The following is an 18,130-nucleotide window of genomic DNA, read 5'->3' as shown; positions in this document are numbered from 1 at the left end:
GAGCTACAAATTGAATAATTAAACACCAGTTATTGATGAATCAATTAATCAACCAAGTAATTAAATGCTACAGCAGATATCCACTCAGATGCGCATTTGGACACTCTGGGATATTAATGGTTCGACACAGCGAAGAATAACAGTCAAACCAAAGGTTACGCAACAAACAGCATCTTATCAAGATGTATTGAACGCTGGATTCCTCAGGTGAACTTGCACTTTACCTCCTCTTTAAATATGCACGACATCAACTGTTTGCATTACGTTACACTGCAGAGAGGCACAAGCTCACTGGACAAATGATGTCTGATCTTGGATAGCCATATATATATATATATATATATATATATATATATATATATATATATATATATATATATATATATATATATATATATATATATATATATATATATATATATATATATATATATGTATAGTGCACTCCACCTCAATCAAGCTCACCAGTCCTCTGAATGTGACTAATGACTGATTACGTAGTGAAATCATTTCTACTTTGATTATGTTCCATGTCTTCGGGGCAACATCTGCAAATGGCAGGAAATGTTTAATTTTTCTAAATGAAGTAGGAAGAGAACAGATTCTAATGTAAGTTAGTCATCAACAGTTTGCCTCCCTTTGATTCTTGGAAACATCTATAGGCTGTATGATTTAAATGCCAGCCAACTGACATTTGGTTGAAGTGGCAGCTATGAAAAACGGAGTTTGAGATTATAATCAAAGAAGCATCCCACTGCAAATGAAACGATGAAATTAACCTGGCACATTTCACCCCTTCCTCATTTTTGAAATGACCCACAGAATTAATAGTCTACTCCCATGTTGTATAACGGAATTAGCTTCGACAGATATGAAGATATGTGAGCTGACAACCAAGACACCGACAGGACACGGACATAGGACAATAACAATAACAAAACAACCCCCCCCCCCCCAAAAAAAAGCAATGTTCACTGGTGATGTCACTGTCACAGCAGCTTAACAGCATCCAAATCACGTCAGACACGGAAAAGCTGGTGTCCTGCTGCGGCGGACAGAGAGGGTGACACAATGATAGCACAGCGGTTCAATTGATGTTGCTGTTGATGACGATGAGGGCGATGTGGGTGTTAGTACTGGGTGTTGGCTGTTTCCTTGAAGTATGGACCTGAGTTAACCAAGTCATGCTGACTGAAAGAGAGTAAGTTATTCACAGAGAGCCACTGGTGGTTTATATCTCTATCATCACAAGTTATTAGTGCACACCGTGGCGTCGTTGAAGATCTATTATTAGGATGCAGGGGAGATATATGTTACTAAAAGATACATAAGTGAGCTCCAGACTATCATCTCCTCTTCACTTCCCGTCTTTTGAAATCTCCCCATCTGACTTCCTAGTAATTCTTCAAATGCTGATCTTCCCCATCTACTTTTCCTTTTTGTTTTTTTTGCAGCCCTCTATTCTTCAAGGTCCTGTTCGATTATCTATGTACTCACTTTGTCTCCTGCAGGGCTCCACTTTTCTGTTGGGTTTTTTTTTGTTGTTTTTTTTTTAATGGTGAGAGAATACAAACCACATACACTTCCGGAAAAGCTGAATAATTTGACCTCTAGAATCAAGATAAATACCCTCCTGCTGGAAACTTGATTACTTGCAGTGGTGAGGCGACAGCAGCCTGAGGAGGATCCATACGCAGCCATTTCTGCCAGTTTCTACAATGTCTAGATAAATGATTTACTTGAACAAAGTGGAAGTGAAGCTGAAAATATGCATTGTTTATTATATGAATGTGTACCTCCATCTGTTCATGTGACGATCAATATTCTCTAAAAAAAAAAAAAAAAAAAGAAGATTAAATAAAATGTCATTATTTAATGCAGGGCAGTGTTCCACCTCAAACTTCACCAAGCTAGAGGTCACCCAGGGGAGCATATCTGTTACCATCACTTTGCCACTTTGCTTATGTCTTCCCTAGGAGCATTACTGTAACAAATTCTCCAGCTCTTGTTTATCATAAATTTAACATCCTCTGTTTTCCACTGCCTACTTAGCAGGCTGATTTCCTGCCCTTCAAACATCTCTCTGCACTACCACTGCATATCCTGGCATCTGATACTGTTCATCCTCCATGTGCAGGGCTTAAGTGGCAGCAGAGTGATGTAGTCAAGGCACCGATGGGCAGATTTACAGCTAAAAGTTCTGGCTCTGTCTTTTCCACCTTCCTTGGGGAGCAGGCAAGATGGAAGATGTCCCATCTGTGATGGATTTGTTTTTACTCTCGAAGGATGATACTTAATAAAACTGCTGTCACGCTTCCCCTCTGGCCAAACATGTGCTATTCATTTGTTACCTTTGGTAAAACCTTGAGCTGTTCGCTAGCAGATAGCATGAATATGTCTCCCTTGACTTCATTAATGCAAATCTTTCACTTAAGTATCATTTGATTACTGTAGTGTCTCTAATTTAATTTCACAATTCAAAGTGTGTTTGCTTTGACTGAAGCCAGCCTAATTGTGTTGCTTTTCTCTGAAATGTGACAAGCAGTATGCTACATTCTTTCTTTGCTGAAACGCTAATGTGACCCGGATATACTTCACTATTTTATCCATCTTATAGCTCATTAAACTCCTAGCATTTTCAAATTATCATCGAAAGATCAACTTTAGCTGAGGTTTGTCACGGATAACCTCTACCAAGGAGGTCATGTGATCACGTGTCTGTTTATATGTAGTAGGAGGAGAAGGAGATAAATTTGGCCGAAATATAGATAACATTACAAGGTAGTAGGGATTAACTTTTGGAAGCATTCTGGATCAAAATGTAAATATTGGATCCAGAAGACTGTTATAGTCAGTTGGTTGATTATTAGCAGTATTTTTCTGGGCATGTAACTGAATTTTGATCATGTTCTTATGAAATGGTTGGCAGAAAAATATAGTGGTTTACAGAAATCCTCTTAATCATTTACCATCCACAACCATTCCTTGCGCTAAGCTAAGTATAATGTGCGCACAGAAGAGAGAGGGGTATTCATCTTCTTGTCTTGCTCTGTGGAGAATGGAAGAGTACTTGCCAAAAAGTTGTCATGTTCCTTTAAGTCTCCATAAATGTATGAATATATTTTTAAAAAGAGTAGTCAACAAATTACCCTTCACTTGTTCGAAAGTAATTATTTTATATAAATTCAGTTGATGGATTCCCTTACATCTATGACACAGATTGATCCAATAAACCCTGTCCTAATCCCCCACCTCAAAAAGCCTGAAAATGCATTTTGCTTTCACTGACAGTGTGATCTTCTCTGTCCTGTATAGCTTGTATCATGGTGACATAACCACAGAGAAGCAGATTCACAGTATCTCTGGCAGCACACCTCTGCTGACCACCTCAGACAGACAAATGCATGGCCAGACAGTCTGCAGCACTCATCTCACAGAGCTAACAATAGCTGCTGAGAAACAGCCCACCATGCCCCCCACTGATTGGCTCAGGAGAGGAAATGGTATCTGTTTCCTCCTTCCCTCTATTTCACCTCTTAATGACTGCCAGTATTTACTCCTGCGCGTCTATATAAAGCTAGTGTACTAGCACAGCGTAGCCTGACTTCAGCTTTAAGAGGTAAGTGAGGCACTGTAGTTCTGAAAACATCTCTGAATCTTTTCCTAATCCCAGATTTCACAAAAACAGAAATGTCAGTTTTAAAATAACTTGCTTGTGTTCAGAATCTCAGTGTTGTGCAATTTTAGTTTGATTAATATCTTTAAGCAAATCATCATGTCAGTTAGGGATTGCAGTACCAATCCGCTGCAGGGAACCACAAGGTTCCCATTTAGGGCCACTTTTACTGTCACTAAATATGTTTCGATTTCCAACAACTCATTTGTTTCTAAGCTGAAAGTATGCAACTTGCTAATGTCAATTGTTTAGTAATTCTTTCAGGATTTCATATGGTGGATGGCTGAACTTTTTTCAGCAAAGTAAGAGTAGATCAGACAACTCCAACTGTGTAACCATATTGTGTCCTCAGCACAAGCAGCCTCCAAACTGAAATAAAATTAAAGCTGCAAGCAGCGTTGTTAGGGCCTGAGCCCCCGCGCGGCCTATGGCCGCGTCCTTGACACCGGCCCGAATCCAACGGTGTAATCGGCAAATCCCTAGGCCTTGTAGTTTAGGAGATACGAGCCTCAGTGTGCTGCACAGTGTGAGTGCAGAGCTGAGAGCCGGCCCTTTAAGAGCCCCTCCCTTCTCTGCTCGCTCTCTGCCATCTCTGTCAGAGCTGAGAGCAGAGCTGAGAGCAGAGCTGCCAGCTGGCCCTTTAAGAACCCCTCCCCCGCTGCACTTTCTTTGATCTGTGCTAGAGTGGAGAGAGTGGAGGATTAAGAGAAATGTAGTGTGTAAAAGCTGAATAACTCGGCCTACGTTGGTCGAAAGTAACACAAAATACCATATTTTTGTAGGGATTTTTGTCAGGAATACAGTGATATGTTTTTAAAAGCTGTGCGATGTATGGTATAGACGTGAGAAGCATTTGTTCGAGAGTATGTACCATGAGAGGACACGGCCTCCCCATTGACTTCCATTGTAAGCGTGAAACGTGTCTTCCCGACTTTGACGGCTTATAAAATGGGAACCGAGCGCGTAGTATATTATTCTTACTGAACTTTTAATCAGCACAGTTGGGAGAGTAATGTGTGAAAGTTTGGAAGCCCTGGCATTTACGGTTTAGGAGGAGATAGATTTTGTTCGGGGAGTAAAAAAAGTCCTGATTTTGACAGTTTTGTCCAATTTGTGGACATTCTGTTGGAGATAGGTGAGGGGTCAGAGTGTAAGAATTGTTCGTCTTGATGAGACGAGTCCAACGGTGTTGGTCCCATGTTTGTGGGAGTTTTGTGTGAGGAGTTATAGCGCGCAAAATTAAAAAAAATTATCTTTTTTTTGTGTGGCTCCCTAGGTGGCGCTATAGACTTTTGTGGCGTTTTTGTTTTTGATTAGTGAATGTTGAGACATACCGAACGATTGTGCCGAATTTCAGGGAATTTCATGCATGTTCAGGGGGTCAAATTAGATTATGCGCGTTATGCGCATTATGCGCATATAGCGCGCACTCATTGAGAGCAAGAACAGTATAATACCAGGTTTTGAATGGGTGTGTATGTGAAAACTGGCTCCGGGCCGTCTGACCCAGTTGCCTCATGGGTGTTGGGGGGGCCTGGGACACTGTTTAGTGTGTGTTTTTAGTGTTTTTAGTGCTGCTAATGTGTTGCTCTGCCGAGCAAACATAATAGGGTCTTCGCCAGAAGTACCTTCTGGCTCAGGCCCTAAAAAACTTTGCAATTTCAGATAAAATTTTTGCCACCATTGGTTTCAATGGGGGACCTCACCCCCCTGTCCCCCCCCGGACCCCCCTGTGATGTTTTTAGAGGCCTGTGATGCTCCTAAGTGTGTTTTTTTACTGCTTTTAGCGCTGACTTCGTGTCTCTCTGACTTCGAAACATAATAGGGTCTTCGCCCAGAAGTACCTTCTGGCTCAGGCCCTAATTAAAGCTGCAAGCAGCGTTGTTAGGGCCTGAGCCCCCGCGCGGCCTATGGCCGCGTCCTTGACACCGGCCCGAATCCAACGGTGTAATCGGCAAATCCCTAGGCCTTGTAGTTCAGGAGATACGAGCCTCAGTTTACTGCACAGTGTGAGTGCAGAGCTGAGAGCCGGCCCTTTAAGAGCCCCTCCCTTCTCTGCTGGCTCTCTGGCATCTGTGTCAGAGTGGAGAGCAGAGGAGGATTTGGCAGTTTAACTGTGAAACACTGTCATAACTCAGCATATGTGGGTCAAAAGTTGAAAGTAAAGACATCAGTGCGTAGAGTTTTTCTCAGGAATTCAATGGTGTGTTTTCTGAAGGTGTGAGTGTTTTAGTTTAAAAGCTACAAGTGTTTGTTTGAGAGTATGTACATGAGGGCAGAGACCCTCCAATTGTGGTTTCCATGACTACAGTAAACAAATCTCTGCCATCTGTGCTAGAGTGGAGAGCAACCGAAAAGTGTACATTTTTAGTGTGTGAAAAGCAAATAACTCCGCATATGTTGCTTGGAAGTGGGATATAATACCATATTTTTGTAGAGATTTTTCTGAGGAATCGACTGGTATGTTTTGTGAAGCTGTGAGAGTTTTAGTTTAGACGTGAGAAGCATTTGTTCGAGAGTTTGTACCATGAGAGGACACGGCCACCCCATTGACTTCCATTGTAAGCGTGAAACGTGTCTCCCCGACTTTGACGGCTTATAAAATCCAAACCGAGCGCGTAGTATATTAACCTTGAACAACTTTTAATCAGCACAGTTGGGAGAGTAATGTGTGAAAGTCTGGAAGCGGTGCCATTTACGGTTTAGGAGGAGATAGATTTTGTTCGGGGAGGAGCAAAAGTCCTCATTTTGACAGTTTTGTCCAATTTGTGGACATTGTGTTGTAGATAGGTGAGAGGTCAGAGCGTATGAAATTTTCGTCTTGTAGAGACGAGTGCGACGGTGTTGGTCCCGTGTGTGTGGGACATTCGTGGAAGCAGTTATAATGATTCTATTTTTTTTTTCGTTTTTTTGCTCTGTAGGTGGCGCTATTGAGTTTTTTTGAATTTTTTTTTTAAAATATAAAATTTTTCGCCAGACCGGACGTGTGTGCAAAATTTCAGCGAATTTCATGCATGTTCAGGGGTTCAAATAAAGGATTTACTTGGCGTGGAAGAAAGAAAGAAAAATAATACCAAAAAACTTTACAATTTCAGATAAAATTTTTGCCACCATAGGTTTCAATGGGGGACCTCACCCCCCTCTCCCCCCCCGGACCCCTCTGTGATGTTTTTAGAGGCCTGTGATGCTCCTAAGTGTGTGTTTTTACTGCTTTTAGCGCTGACTTCGTGTCTCTCTGACTTCGAAACATAATAGGGTCTTCGCCCAGAAGTACCTTCTGGCTCAGGCCCTAATTAGAGCTTCCTCTCAGTTTTGGACATGAGGACTGATACATATTGATTCCGACGGTGGAAGTCGATCAGTGAGTCTCATCTGCAGCATGTCCAAAATTCAACAGCAAGGCAGTTCAACAAGAAAGACCACACATAAAATTTATGGGCCTCCTGCCACTGGCTAACAAATAAATATAGAGTTGATGTTCTGTTATGTGCATGGATTGGCATCAGGTTCAATCACCACATCCTTGGCTCTCCGAACCAATGTTTTATGTCAGGCTCCCAGTTTGGAGAATGATGCAGTATCTTCCCATTGCTTACAGTTTACTCATCACTGTCAAGTCATTTTATTACAATTAAACACATCTGTTCATTCTTTGGCTGTTTTGTTTACTCTGTAAAGCACAAATATCTGCTGGTTTTCCATAAGTTGCATTTGTCTTCACTGAGGCCCTGAAGTTACAACCAATCAATACCTGCCAGCAGATGATATTAGCAGTATTTCACACACACACACGCACACACACACACACGCACACACACACACACACACACACACACACACACACGTATGTACCTTTGCTAAGATGGAGCTTCACTGTTACTGCCACCACCTCAGTCTGCTTTTATTTATTTGTTTGTTTATTCAGCAAGAAAATGAGAGAGTGACTTAGAAGCTACATTTCATCTGCAGTCCCTTCTAGGGCCAGAGAATCCAAAAACAGAGAGATAATGGGATCAAAAAACGATGATATAATGTAAAAACTACAGTTATTAATGAAACTTTTTTTTTTACTAACATTGCGTCATAAAAAAGTGCAACCTGTTCGGTGCTTTTATCAAAACGGTCATATGATTGGTTCAATGTCGGCTATGATTTCAATTGTCTGATATTGCTGGGTATGTATTCCAGAAGATGGCAGCTCTAATGAAGAAAGCTGAGGGCTGAAGGACACAGTTGCCTCTGGCAGAAGCTCTCGTCCGCCTGACGTTATCAGAAAGTCAGAAAGCAAACTCTTACGATAGAAGAGGGGGAAGTTTGTGGGTCATCACAGGACTTCGCGAGCTAGCTAACATAATCAACAGTCAAAAGGTTTTGCATCGACTATAAGAATAGTTTTCCTGCTTACGGCCATGTGATAATTCAATATGACGTGTGTAAAAAGCATGGACATGATATAATTTACGCCTTTGTGAATCTGTCATATGCCGTTTTTTGGCAATTTGTCAATCAAACCAAAGTATTTACTTTAAAAGTGAAAGTTCAAGATCAGCGCACTGTATAAAATGTTACATTTAAACTCTGGAAATAAGCCAAACGTTCCAAGTTAAAGAAGCAGCATGTACAACATGTGTCCTACAGCAAATGTAGCAGGCGAACACCTACGCTGCTGAAAGCCTATAGTGTATTACGTCATGTGTGTGGAGCTCTGTTCTGTAGCTGATTCACTTGACAGCTCACATCAATTACCTGAATATAACAGCAAGGTGCAATTAAAACATCAGACAAATCAGGTAATAGATCAGTCTTTACTGTCACCACAAATCCTTCGTCATTAATCTTCATTAATTTCCATCATTACATATACTAATGAGTGCAGCTGTGCCATGTTGGCAGAACACCGCGCCATCACACCCCTCACCCCACATGGTTGAGCACTCCAAATTGCCAGAAGACTTCTGGCCCGGATCATTCAGCCGACGTTGGCTGGTGAATATATATATTCCCTGAAAAAATAAACAGTGAGTCGGAGGCAGCAGTGGCTGGATGCTGCGGAGCGTAAAGGAAGCGTTTAACCTTAAAAAATATCCCATTCTTGTTTATTCTGAACTTGTGGAGGAAACAGCTGTCGTTTTTCTTTTCTGCTTCATGTCCGGCCCCGTTTTACTCCAGCATGAACATGAAGGATTGCTATGTGGTGACCTAAACATGACGCAACAGAGTCTGATGAGAGATCGACTTGGGACAAACACTCCACGTGGTTGTCGCTGAATAAGTTTCATCTAAAATCCTGAAGATTACGGAAGCTCTCTTGAAAAAGCAAAACAAAAACAAACAAAAAAAAACCTGACATCGCATGTGCGTAGGCAAACATGGAGAAATGCAAAGACTGGGAGGATGTTTAGAGAATCTGGAGCCTCATGGAGGACTGACTGAGAGCAGCTGAGCCTCAGGACATGGGGCCAATGAGAAGTAATGACACCTAATTAAAAGGGACAGAGCATGCTCCCATGCTGCCTTGGCATGGATGAACTGTGGTGGGATACAGCACGTGATTCAGCAAAATTACAAGCATGGTGGATGGCGTGCTGCATGGCTTCTGTCTCATGTAGCCAGTCCGTAAATCCAAGATGACGTGCATGCATATTTGACACGGTAGCGTCGCAGGTACCGTGGCCGCGCCTCTGATGTCATTAAATCATATTTATCCTGAACACATACAGCTCTCATGGGGCAGAGAGAAATCGGACAAAAAGAAGAAGAGGGGAGAGTCCTAAAAAAGACCAGTGGATGCACTTTGCGAGGAGGTGTGATAATCACTAGGCAGCAGATATAGAATTAAGTGGCTTCTAATAAGCCATTACATCAGTCAGATGAGTGGTGGGCTTTACAAGTAGCATTTCCAATTTGAATGGAGTTGGAGGCGACCTGCAAACTGATTGGTTAAAATGATCCAGCAGCTCATTTTGGATGGGAGGCACTGTGATCATCTCTTATTTCTCCTCTGTGGCCACCACCCCAAAAATAAACGTCCAACAAAACACAGCAGCATGGTTCATCCGTCTGTTCTGATCCTTTTTTTTTTAAAGAAGTCTTTTTTTTCTTTTTTTTTTTTAGACCATGATGAAGGGAAGCAACATCATCTGAGTATTATTGTATATCCTCGGACGATACAGCGGAGCGCAACACGAGGGAGTAAGACGGTTCAAAATATTTCTCACGTTGCGCAACAGGTCTTAGTCTTTGTTCTGACGAGGTGAATTGTAACTAAAACCCGCATTTGGGGGATGAGAGTTGCAGAGGATGCAAAGTAGAGAATCAAAGTTTACAAAGCGTGTAATAGATATATATTGAACGTAAAGAATCCATTCCTGATAACAGCCTGTCTCCTCTGGATGGATACACGCACACGCACATGCAATCCGCGCGGATGAAGCAGACGGATATCATCCCCCATCACACTTGGGAAAAATGGAAAAACACCTACCGGGAATAGCCAAGTTGGTGAGCGGGATGGTGTGCATGCTCTGCGGTAAACTTGCCATCCAGTCTGCGAACCGCAGGTCACTTCTCCCGTGAGACGAAGCCATGCTGCCGCCGTGCACCAGACTCCGTTCTCCCGGACCGGTGCCTGAGCCAACCTGGAGAGCGCTCCCCCCCCCCCCCCCCCCCACACACACACACATACACACACACACACACACAAAAAACCCCTCCCTTGCCTCTCGCTATTGGCTACACACACACATACACACGCGAGTCCACACGCCCCCCTGAGTAGCACAGTTATGATACAAATACATCATCTTTTCAGTACTGCAATAGCACTTTAAAGACCACATGCTTCGGCTATCAGATCGGATAATTTATTAAAGAAAAAATGACATCGTTATATAATTTATGCTTTTCCTTGACTGGAGGGAGTTGAAGCGTGACGGTCACTGCACCATCTGCATGCCAAATATTTTTGGGGACTTTGGAGCAGATGTCAGTTAGTCTCTCAAGCTACTTTTAGAAAGACTGCAAAAATTGTTTATTTCTACAGCAAATACATAAAAGCTGTCCCACAGCAACCCACAGTCCACTGGTGCGATGTCCTTGTTTCCTAGTAGACGCGAGGGTGAACTTGTCGCCCTGTGACCTATGGAGCAGGGTCATGAATGACTGGGGGCATGAGGCTGTGTTTCATTAGCACTAGCTCAGCATATGACAGTGACAATGAATAACTGACAAGGTCACCATGAAAAACAGCACATTGTACATTTTATAGACCATCTAAGTGAATTCGGTGAGACATGTGACATCATTAGAACTGATGCTGGAATGCAAATTCACAGGCCTAACGGTATACGCGTCTGTTTTTAAATAATCTAGTCGGCATCCCCATATAAGCGCCATATACGATATCCCTATAAGGGGCGGCGTGGCTGGGGGGGTAGAGAGGCAGCCTGGTATCCTTGTGCAGACGCCACCACAGTGTGTGTGTGTGTGTGTTTGAACGAGAGTATTCCGTTTCCAGACATCCACAATATACCTAAACACTACGATAGGAAATAAACACACATATTCAAGGTTGTTGTTTTTTTTTGTGTTTTTTTTTAACTGACTGGCAGGAGTCACATAACCGGAAAAAACAACTGTATACCAGCTAGATTCTAGACTGGTCAATAAATTGATTTGTGTGAGACAAAAAAACCCAAACACTAATAACAACTCAACACCCAGAACGGGGCAAAATTCAAAGGTTAATCTCAGCTTTGTGTAGTATTCATCAGTATCGTCATCAGCATGACTTGAGTTCAGGTAAGATTGTTGAAGCCCCCATAGGTTGATTAAAAACACTGTGTCTACAACAGCTTCTTTTTTTTTTAAATAATAAAGTCAACTAACTGCAACTATTCATTATCCAACCAATGTAGCTTGAATGTTAGCATTTGGAATGATAAATGGGACCTTGAAGCACCAGACAACTGACACATTACAGAAAATAAAGAGAGTAAACAGGTTTATAGAGAAAATGAATGCAGGTGCTTCCATGGAGAGCAGGATGTGAATTAAAGAACCTTCACAACACCTGCTGGACCAAAGATGTTTGACAGAGCTGTCCGTCACCGTTGTGAAACCCTCGTTTGGAACGGCGGTTACCAACTTTCTTGTAATCAAGATCGAAGCCATTCATACTTGAATCCAAACTGTAATCATAATGTTACTCAGTATTATTTTATGTTTTGTTTTTTTTTTCTAAATTAGATTACAGCAAAAAATGTAAGTTGGAAGAAGCTGCTGTCATTCAGGAGCAGTTCCTGAAGACAGCTGCTCACCGTGACTCACTTTTCACATCGCTTTCATCATTTCACCGCCTCTGGTTGATGTTCCAGACTCAACAGGATTTCGTTTTTCAGAGGCGCTTCTACCGGTATGAAAAAAAATGAAACTGTGTTAACATTTGGATGTGCATTAAACCAAATGCACTTCTGGTGTTAATGACCTGCTGGAAAGAGGTCGTTAAAACCAGTCATAGAAGAATCAACGCCACGATTGCACAGCTCTGATGACCGATGCTGGCTCAACATCTACGACCACGCATTGATTTATCACTGTCTGCTTGTTCTCCCATGCTCACATTAATTACATTCCAGTGGCAGTATAAGAAATAGGTTACAATATGTAGGCTTATAGGGTCCCACTCTGGTCTGAGTCAGGAAGGGACGCGCCAGATTACCAGGAACCGCCGGAGGCAAAAGCCCCTGTCACTTTCTTCTATTTTTCTGCTTGATGATCCAACTCAGTTGAGCTTCTTGAACCTAAAAGCCCACTGGCCAAGTTTTTCCAGTTCTGTAACAGCCCTCAGGTAATGGTAGAGCCTTCTCCACTCATGTGAGGAAATCACATCAAGAATGTCAATGCAAGCCCACCAACCACATACATCTGTGTGTGTGTGTGTGTGTGTGTGTGCATTTCATATATTATATATACAGTATATATGTATATAGCCAGAGATTCTAAGCCCTGGTGCCAGCAGCCGTCTCGTTTAAGCAGCCATTTGGCTTCAATCACTGCGAGTTCAAGAGAGTTCAAACATGTTAGCAACCAGTTGAGATTTGAAAAAACAAAACAAAAACCCATACAAGAGTACCCCTCAGCACATAAAGTTGTATTTATTGTACATATGCACTGTACATACAAAGGCAGGAGAGCAGGTTTCTTAATAGAAAACTACTAAGGCTTCATTATTTTCATGCCCTTGACTTGTGGTGATGGTTATAACCATGTATTCAACCCTATTTTCCCATATGAAGAAAAACATTAAAAATATTCCTTCTGTGCTGATTAAGATTACCTGAGCTACAGCACACGTTTAAAAACATGTGACAGAAACATGTTGATTTTACGGTAAATACGATTCACAGGCTGTTCGAGAAGTTACTGCCATGTTTTTGTACAAAAGTACGAGTCAAGCGGCATTGATCTTCGTTAACAGAAAGAAAAATCCCTTTTTCAAAATGTTTTTAGGGTTATTTGGTAACAGTAACACAAATAAAAGAACCATTAATAACTTAATAGCATGTAGATTAATCAAGTTGATGACTGAATCCTTCCGATAGCAGGTACCTGAACCAAGCACTTGTGTTTTATAAGCTTATTTGACCTTTTACGCTACAAAAAAAACAAAAAAAAAATCACACAAAGACATGATGATGCACAAGCATATCTTTTACATGTCCTTCTAGATTTGCTGAATGGGTCTCAGGTTGGGGGACACCTAGGAGACAGTAGATAAAACATAATGAGACAAAAACTTAAGAGTTTCAAATACGATGCAGTTAGAAAACAAAAACAAAAGGTCACTCACCTCGAAATGTGCACCGGTGCATGCCTTGATATCTTCAGCAGTGAGCCCCTCCCATACTTCTATCAGCGTCAGACCTTTTGTCTTATCCACATCAAACACAGCCTGGTAAAAAAAAGAGGAAAAAAATGAGATGATAAGGAAGATAAAGAGCTTTAATGACTATTTCTGTTCGTTGATGTACTTTGAAGATGTGGAGTCATCATCAAAGAGGCGAGGGGCTAAATTAAGTGACCGTAAAGCGATGTCAAAGTGCTGCGTGCCATCACGGGGGCACAGCGGAGTAGCACTCCAACATCAAGCGTCGGTTTGAAAAATAGCTGCAATTAACGAGGGCACGTCCACGAAAAGCACGGCCATCCCTGAGAGCGCCACTCCGATGACACCGGACCACTCCACAGGACTGCGCTATTAGTTTCTAATCTTGTGCAAATTGTGGAAGGAGCGTCAACATTATTAAGAATAATGGAGGGGAAATGTTTAAATTCGAGATAAAACTACATCGACGTCATAAGCAGATCTGCTACATTTGAAAGGTCCTTTCCCACGAACCACTCTGGACTGGAGATCAGTAGCCGGAGTATCACAAGTGTCCGTTTCTCCTTTTACAACTATGGCCCGTTTCTGCTTCTTCTAGTCTCTCTTCACATTCTCTACCATCAGTGATGGTCGAATGGCTAAATACAGTGTTACAGCCTGTTTACTCCAGTTTCCTGCGTGCCAGCAGTTGCACATGTACACACATCTGACGCTATACTAACAGATGCACTTACACATGGTTTTTGCACAATGAGTGTTAATAACTTACAAATAAGGGCCTTGGAAATTTAATTATCTCCAAGTGACATGAATTGCCACAATTATTTGTCCTACAGACCAGACTGGAAACATTTTATTAATTACTATGGCAATCATGTCAAAAGACGGAAATGCCAACATGTTAATGCAACATTTTTAACATGAAAATGAACGGTGGAAGATTTACAGACTCTACAGATATTCTATCGTGTAAATAGGCTGAATTTCTATAGCGCCCTCCTCCCTTGGCATCACCCTATAATTCAAGGTGCAAACCTGCTAACCACGACCAATTAAGGGTTCAGTATCATGCTCAAGGACACTTTGCCGCTCGAGCCCTGAGCCTTGCTACCCTATGTAAAATTAATAATTTGTTGCACCTTTTATTAATAAATGTTGATGTGAAATTCATGCGGATGATCTTGTCAGACAACTTTGGGCGAGAGGTGATGAACTCTGACCTGAACATCTGTGCAGCCTACAGCTGGAATCGTAGTGGATACGGCCGTTGACTTAACAGGGAAGAACCAGGCTGTTGGAACGCACCTCAAGCTTTCACACTTAACACGGAATGTACTCAAGTGCGTATGAATTGTGCTCCAGACCAGAGGCGACCTGCTTCTGCCGCCAGACCTTTACAGCTCAAACAGATGGCTGCTGCCCATCTGCTGTTCAACTAACCTAAAACCGTTCATGTCCACTTCAAATCTACCGTCAGGTTCCAAACGTCACTGCACTCCTTCCCTTTGACAGTGATTTGTGTGCCCTGGTCTTGTCTGTGTCACCTGGAACTATTTTTCTTATTCTTTAAAAAGGTACAATTTGGTACAGCCATAGCTTTTTCACTGAGCCACGGATCCTTAATGCTACAATATCACCTCTTGTGGAACAAGGTGGTATTACAAGAAAAGTCTGGGCTGTACCAGCCTGAGGAGGATAAAAGAAGACTACAATTGAAAGTTGCTTTGCGCAATGACTAAACTGTAACGGAATGTGATGTAACAGAGTACAAACAAATATTGTGTTTTGCCCTTCTGGGCCAACCGTACTACTCAGCTTTCTCCATGAATACATTAAACGATAGCCAATGGATTCAGATTGTCAAGGATGACTATTGTAGCTTTTGTCTGGAATCATCAGTTTAAACAACAAACTCCTGCTCTGAGGACCAGCATGGAATGAAAGTGTGTTATATAGAGATGCACATTCCATATAGCCATTACTATCTAAAATCGATACATTATGTAGAAAAAAAAACAACTCTCTTTTGGGAGATAGTGTGGACACAATCAACTGACCTGGGTCCTGCTGCCTCTCTCAGCAGGGACTGACAGGCTAAACCCCAGTCACACTCAGACAAAGCCTGTCAGGATTCTCAGCTCATTAGAGAAACACACACACAGACACACAGACACACACACACACACACACACACACACGGCAGGAGGCAGATATCTCACTCCAAAATAGCAAGACAGATGGAATGTCACAAGGAACAGGGGCCTCTGGATAACAAAGACACTCGCACGCATGTCTAATTGAGTTCGAAGTCATTAAGGAAGATTAAATGTGTCATCGTGAGCCACAAGTGGTCCTCGTAGGCAAAACACTCAGATATGGCAGGTGGGTCATAAGGTGAGCTCACATCTGGGCGTATCTGGTATCAAAATAAGCACATCACTAAACAAAAGATGTGGATTCATATATTTGGTGTGATTCAACACAGACGCTGGTAAATCTCTACTTCTCATCTGACTGCAGCGGGGCCTAATTTGCTGCACAGCTCTGCTGAATCACCTTTCACCACAGCCGTCAAAGTCGCCAGCATCATTAACCGTGCGGAGGCATTAGCTGCTTCTCCGCGTGTGCTGCCAGCCCAACGACGACACCCAGCCATCGTGATGATTCAACGCTTTGCATGAATGTGGATGGAATAAAAACAGGGGAAAGGGAATTAACACTTTTAATCCTCCACAAATACATTTAAAAACTTATCCTGAAAAGGCTTTTCAGCAATCAATTCCAGCAATTATCATTCCAGCGAATGTTTGCCGGAATGATAATTGCTGTCACTGACATTGATGTCATTACTGAAACAGCCACATGTAACACTTTTCTAGGTATGTTTGAATAATTCATGAGTTTTGTTGTTTATCTGTGAATTTTTTATTTTTTTTTTTGGTGGGGGTGGACAGGGGATGTTTTCTTTTTTTTTATTCTAAAGAGGAAATGTGCTTCTCTTCAGTCACTACTGAGAGGTATTAATGCAAAGATTTTACATATACTGGCTTCCCATGGACAAAACTTCATGACCCTTTAAGTACAGCGAGTATAATTTCATGATTGTTCACAACTAATGAGAGCAATTAATGAGCGTACGAATGTTAACCCCAACCGTTTTCATTTTCTAATTATCACTTATTTTCATATTCACTTCAAACAGGAGGCACTTTTTTTCCCATCGGTCTTTATTATATAAATGCTTTGACAGCCACGTAGCGTAACAGAGCCCATCCCAATATGCAACATTAGCTCGGCTGATCTTGTTCCTACCTCAAGAACCTGATAGTAGCGTCACAAGCTAGCAAGTTTCCGGCCCAGTCAAGCCACATGACACGCGGAGCTCGAGCAGGAGGTGAAACTGAGGGCGCCATGGCACAATCACATCATGACACTTCATCTTCTCCCTAAAACTGGTAAACGTTCAACAATTTGACTGCAAAAGCTGCCACCAAAAAAATCTCAAACAACCCCACCCCTCCAAAAACAAAAACAAAACACACACACACACAAAATCACAGGAAGTGAAACCATAATGAGCAGCAGATACCTGAGGACACACACTCTCAGGACAGCACTTGAATCACCAGCTCTCGCTTGCCTTTGTAAGAGGAGGTGAAGCCTGTTTGTGAGAATCTCCCGTGTCCTCGGGGAGGGAAAATAATATCCTTGTCATGTTTGGAGGGCCTCAGTGTCTGCGCTCATTGTGGAAACAAATTGGAGGATTGATATTAACCGTGTTAGGATGGCAGCCAGGAGACAATAAAATAAGGATAACAATTATCTGCTTTAAAAAAGGCACCATTAGCCACTTGGTTTATAGCCTCTTGCTTCCTACAGCAGAGTCACACCATTTCCTCTGGTGATTACCACAATCATTTTCTCAATACTCAAAATCACCCCAAGATGTTATTGGCTGCATTATTCAGAGCAAATTACTTGAAATCACTGCTGTCCTGCAGTGCTGTTTTATTTCAGTAAAGGCTTATTGAAATGGTAAGCCTGATCTCTGACCGTCATCCTAACTGGCCCAGGGAATGACTGAAACCTTCCGCCAAGATGTTTCCAGATCAGTGATCAGAACTGGTTTCCACACGCTGGAACAATTGGAGAAGTTTATGATGTCAAAGTGTATATTTGAGCCAAATATGAAGTTATTCGTTCTTCTGGGAGTTTCCCAGTCATCATCCTCATAAGAATGGGAGGAGCAGAACTGCGGTCTTGATAAATGAATCATTAACAGATCCTTCTTAACGCAATTTAACATCCCTGCCCTCTGTCAGTGACCACGCCTCCGCAGAGTCTCATCACCCGGACAGTTGAAGGTGACAGCAGGGTCCTGAACAGTTCCCTGGAGTGTAATTCTGGCACGTGCACTGTTTCTTGATCAATCTTGTTGGTCGATAAATGCATAGCATGTGTGCTAAAGATTTCTTTACATCATCTGGGCCACACTGTGTTTCTGTTTTTTTGCAGAAGTTTACCAGTAAAACAGAAACATGATACGAATCATCCTTTATTGAGTCTGT

General features: G+C 42.1%; 2 protein-coding genes across 2 annotated transcripts in view; both read right to left on the bottom strand.

The window, feature by feature from the left end:
- Window positions 1-10,304, bottom strand: part of plcxd3 (phosphatidylinositol-specific phospholipase C, X domain containing 3) — an 18,174-nt gene extending 7,870 nt beyond the window's left edge. Inside the window, exon 1 of the mRNA XM_086206364.1 lies at window positions 10,161-10,304. Within this exon, the coding sequence (XP_086062490.1) occupies window positions 10,161-10,263 (103 nt within the window). The 5' untranslated portion in view covers window positions 10,264-10,304. The remainder of the gene's footprint in view (window positions 1-10,160) is intronic.
- A 2,502-nt stretch (window positions 10,305-12,806) lies between these two features.
- The window catches only part of oxct1a (3-oxoacid CoA transferase 1a), a 50,115-nt gene continuing 44,791 nt past the window's right edge, over window positions 12,807-18,130 (bottom strand). The window contains exons 16-17 of the mRNA XM_086206359.1: window positions 13,527-13,628; window positions 12,807-13,436 (exon numbers count right to left, since the gene is read on the bottom strand). Of these exons, the coding sequence (XP_086062485.1) occupies window positions 13,401-13,436; window positions 13,527-13,628 (138 nt within the window). The 3' untranslated portion in view covers window positions 12,807-13,400. The remainder of the gene's footprint in view (window positions 13,437-13,526; window positions 13,629-18,130) is intronic.

Source organism: Aulostomus chinensis, chromosome 6 (genome assembly GCF_037954235.1).
Source record: "Aulostomus chinensis isolate RoL2024-O1b breed Wild chromosome 6, RoL_Achi_v1.0, whole genome shotgun sequence".
Classification (NCBI taxonomy): domain Eukaryota; kingdom Metazoa; phylum Chordata; class Actinopteri; order Syngnathiformes; family Aulostomidae; genus Aulostomus; species Aulostomus chinensis.
The sequence above is the reverse complement of the archived record's forward strand: the minus strand, read 5'-3'. Positions and strand labels throughout refer to the sequence as shown.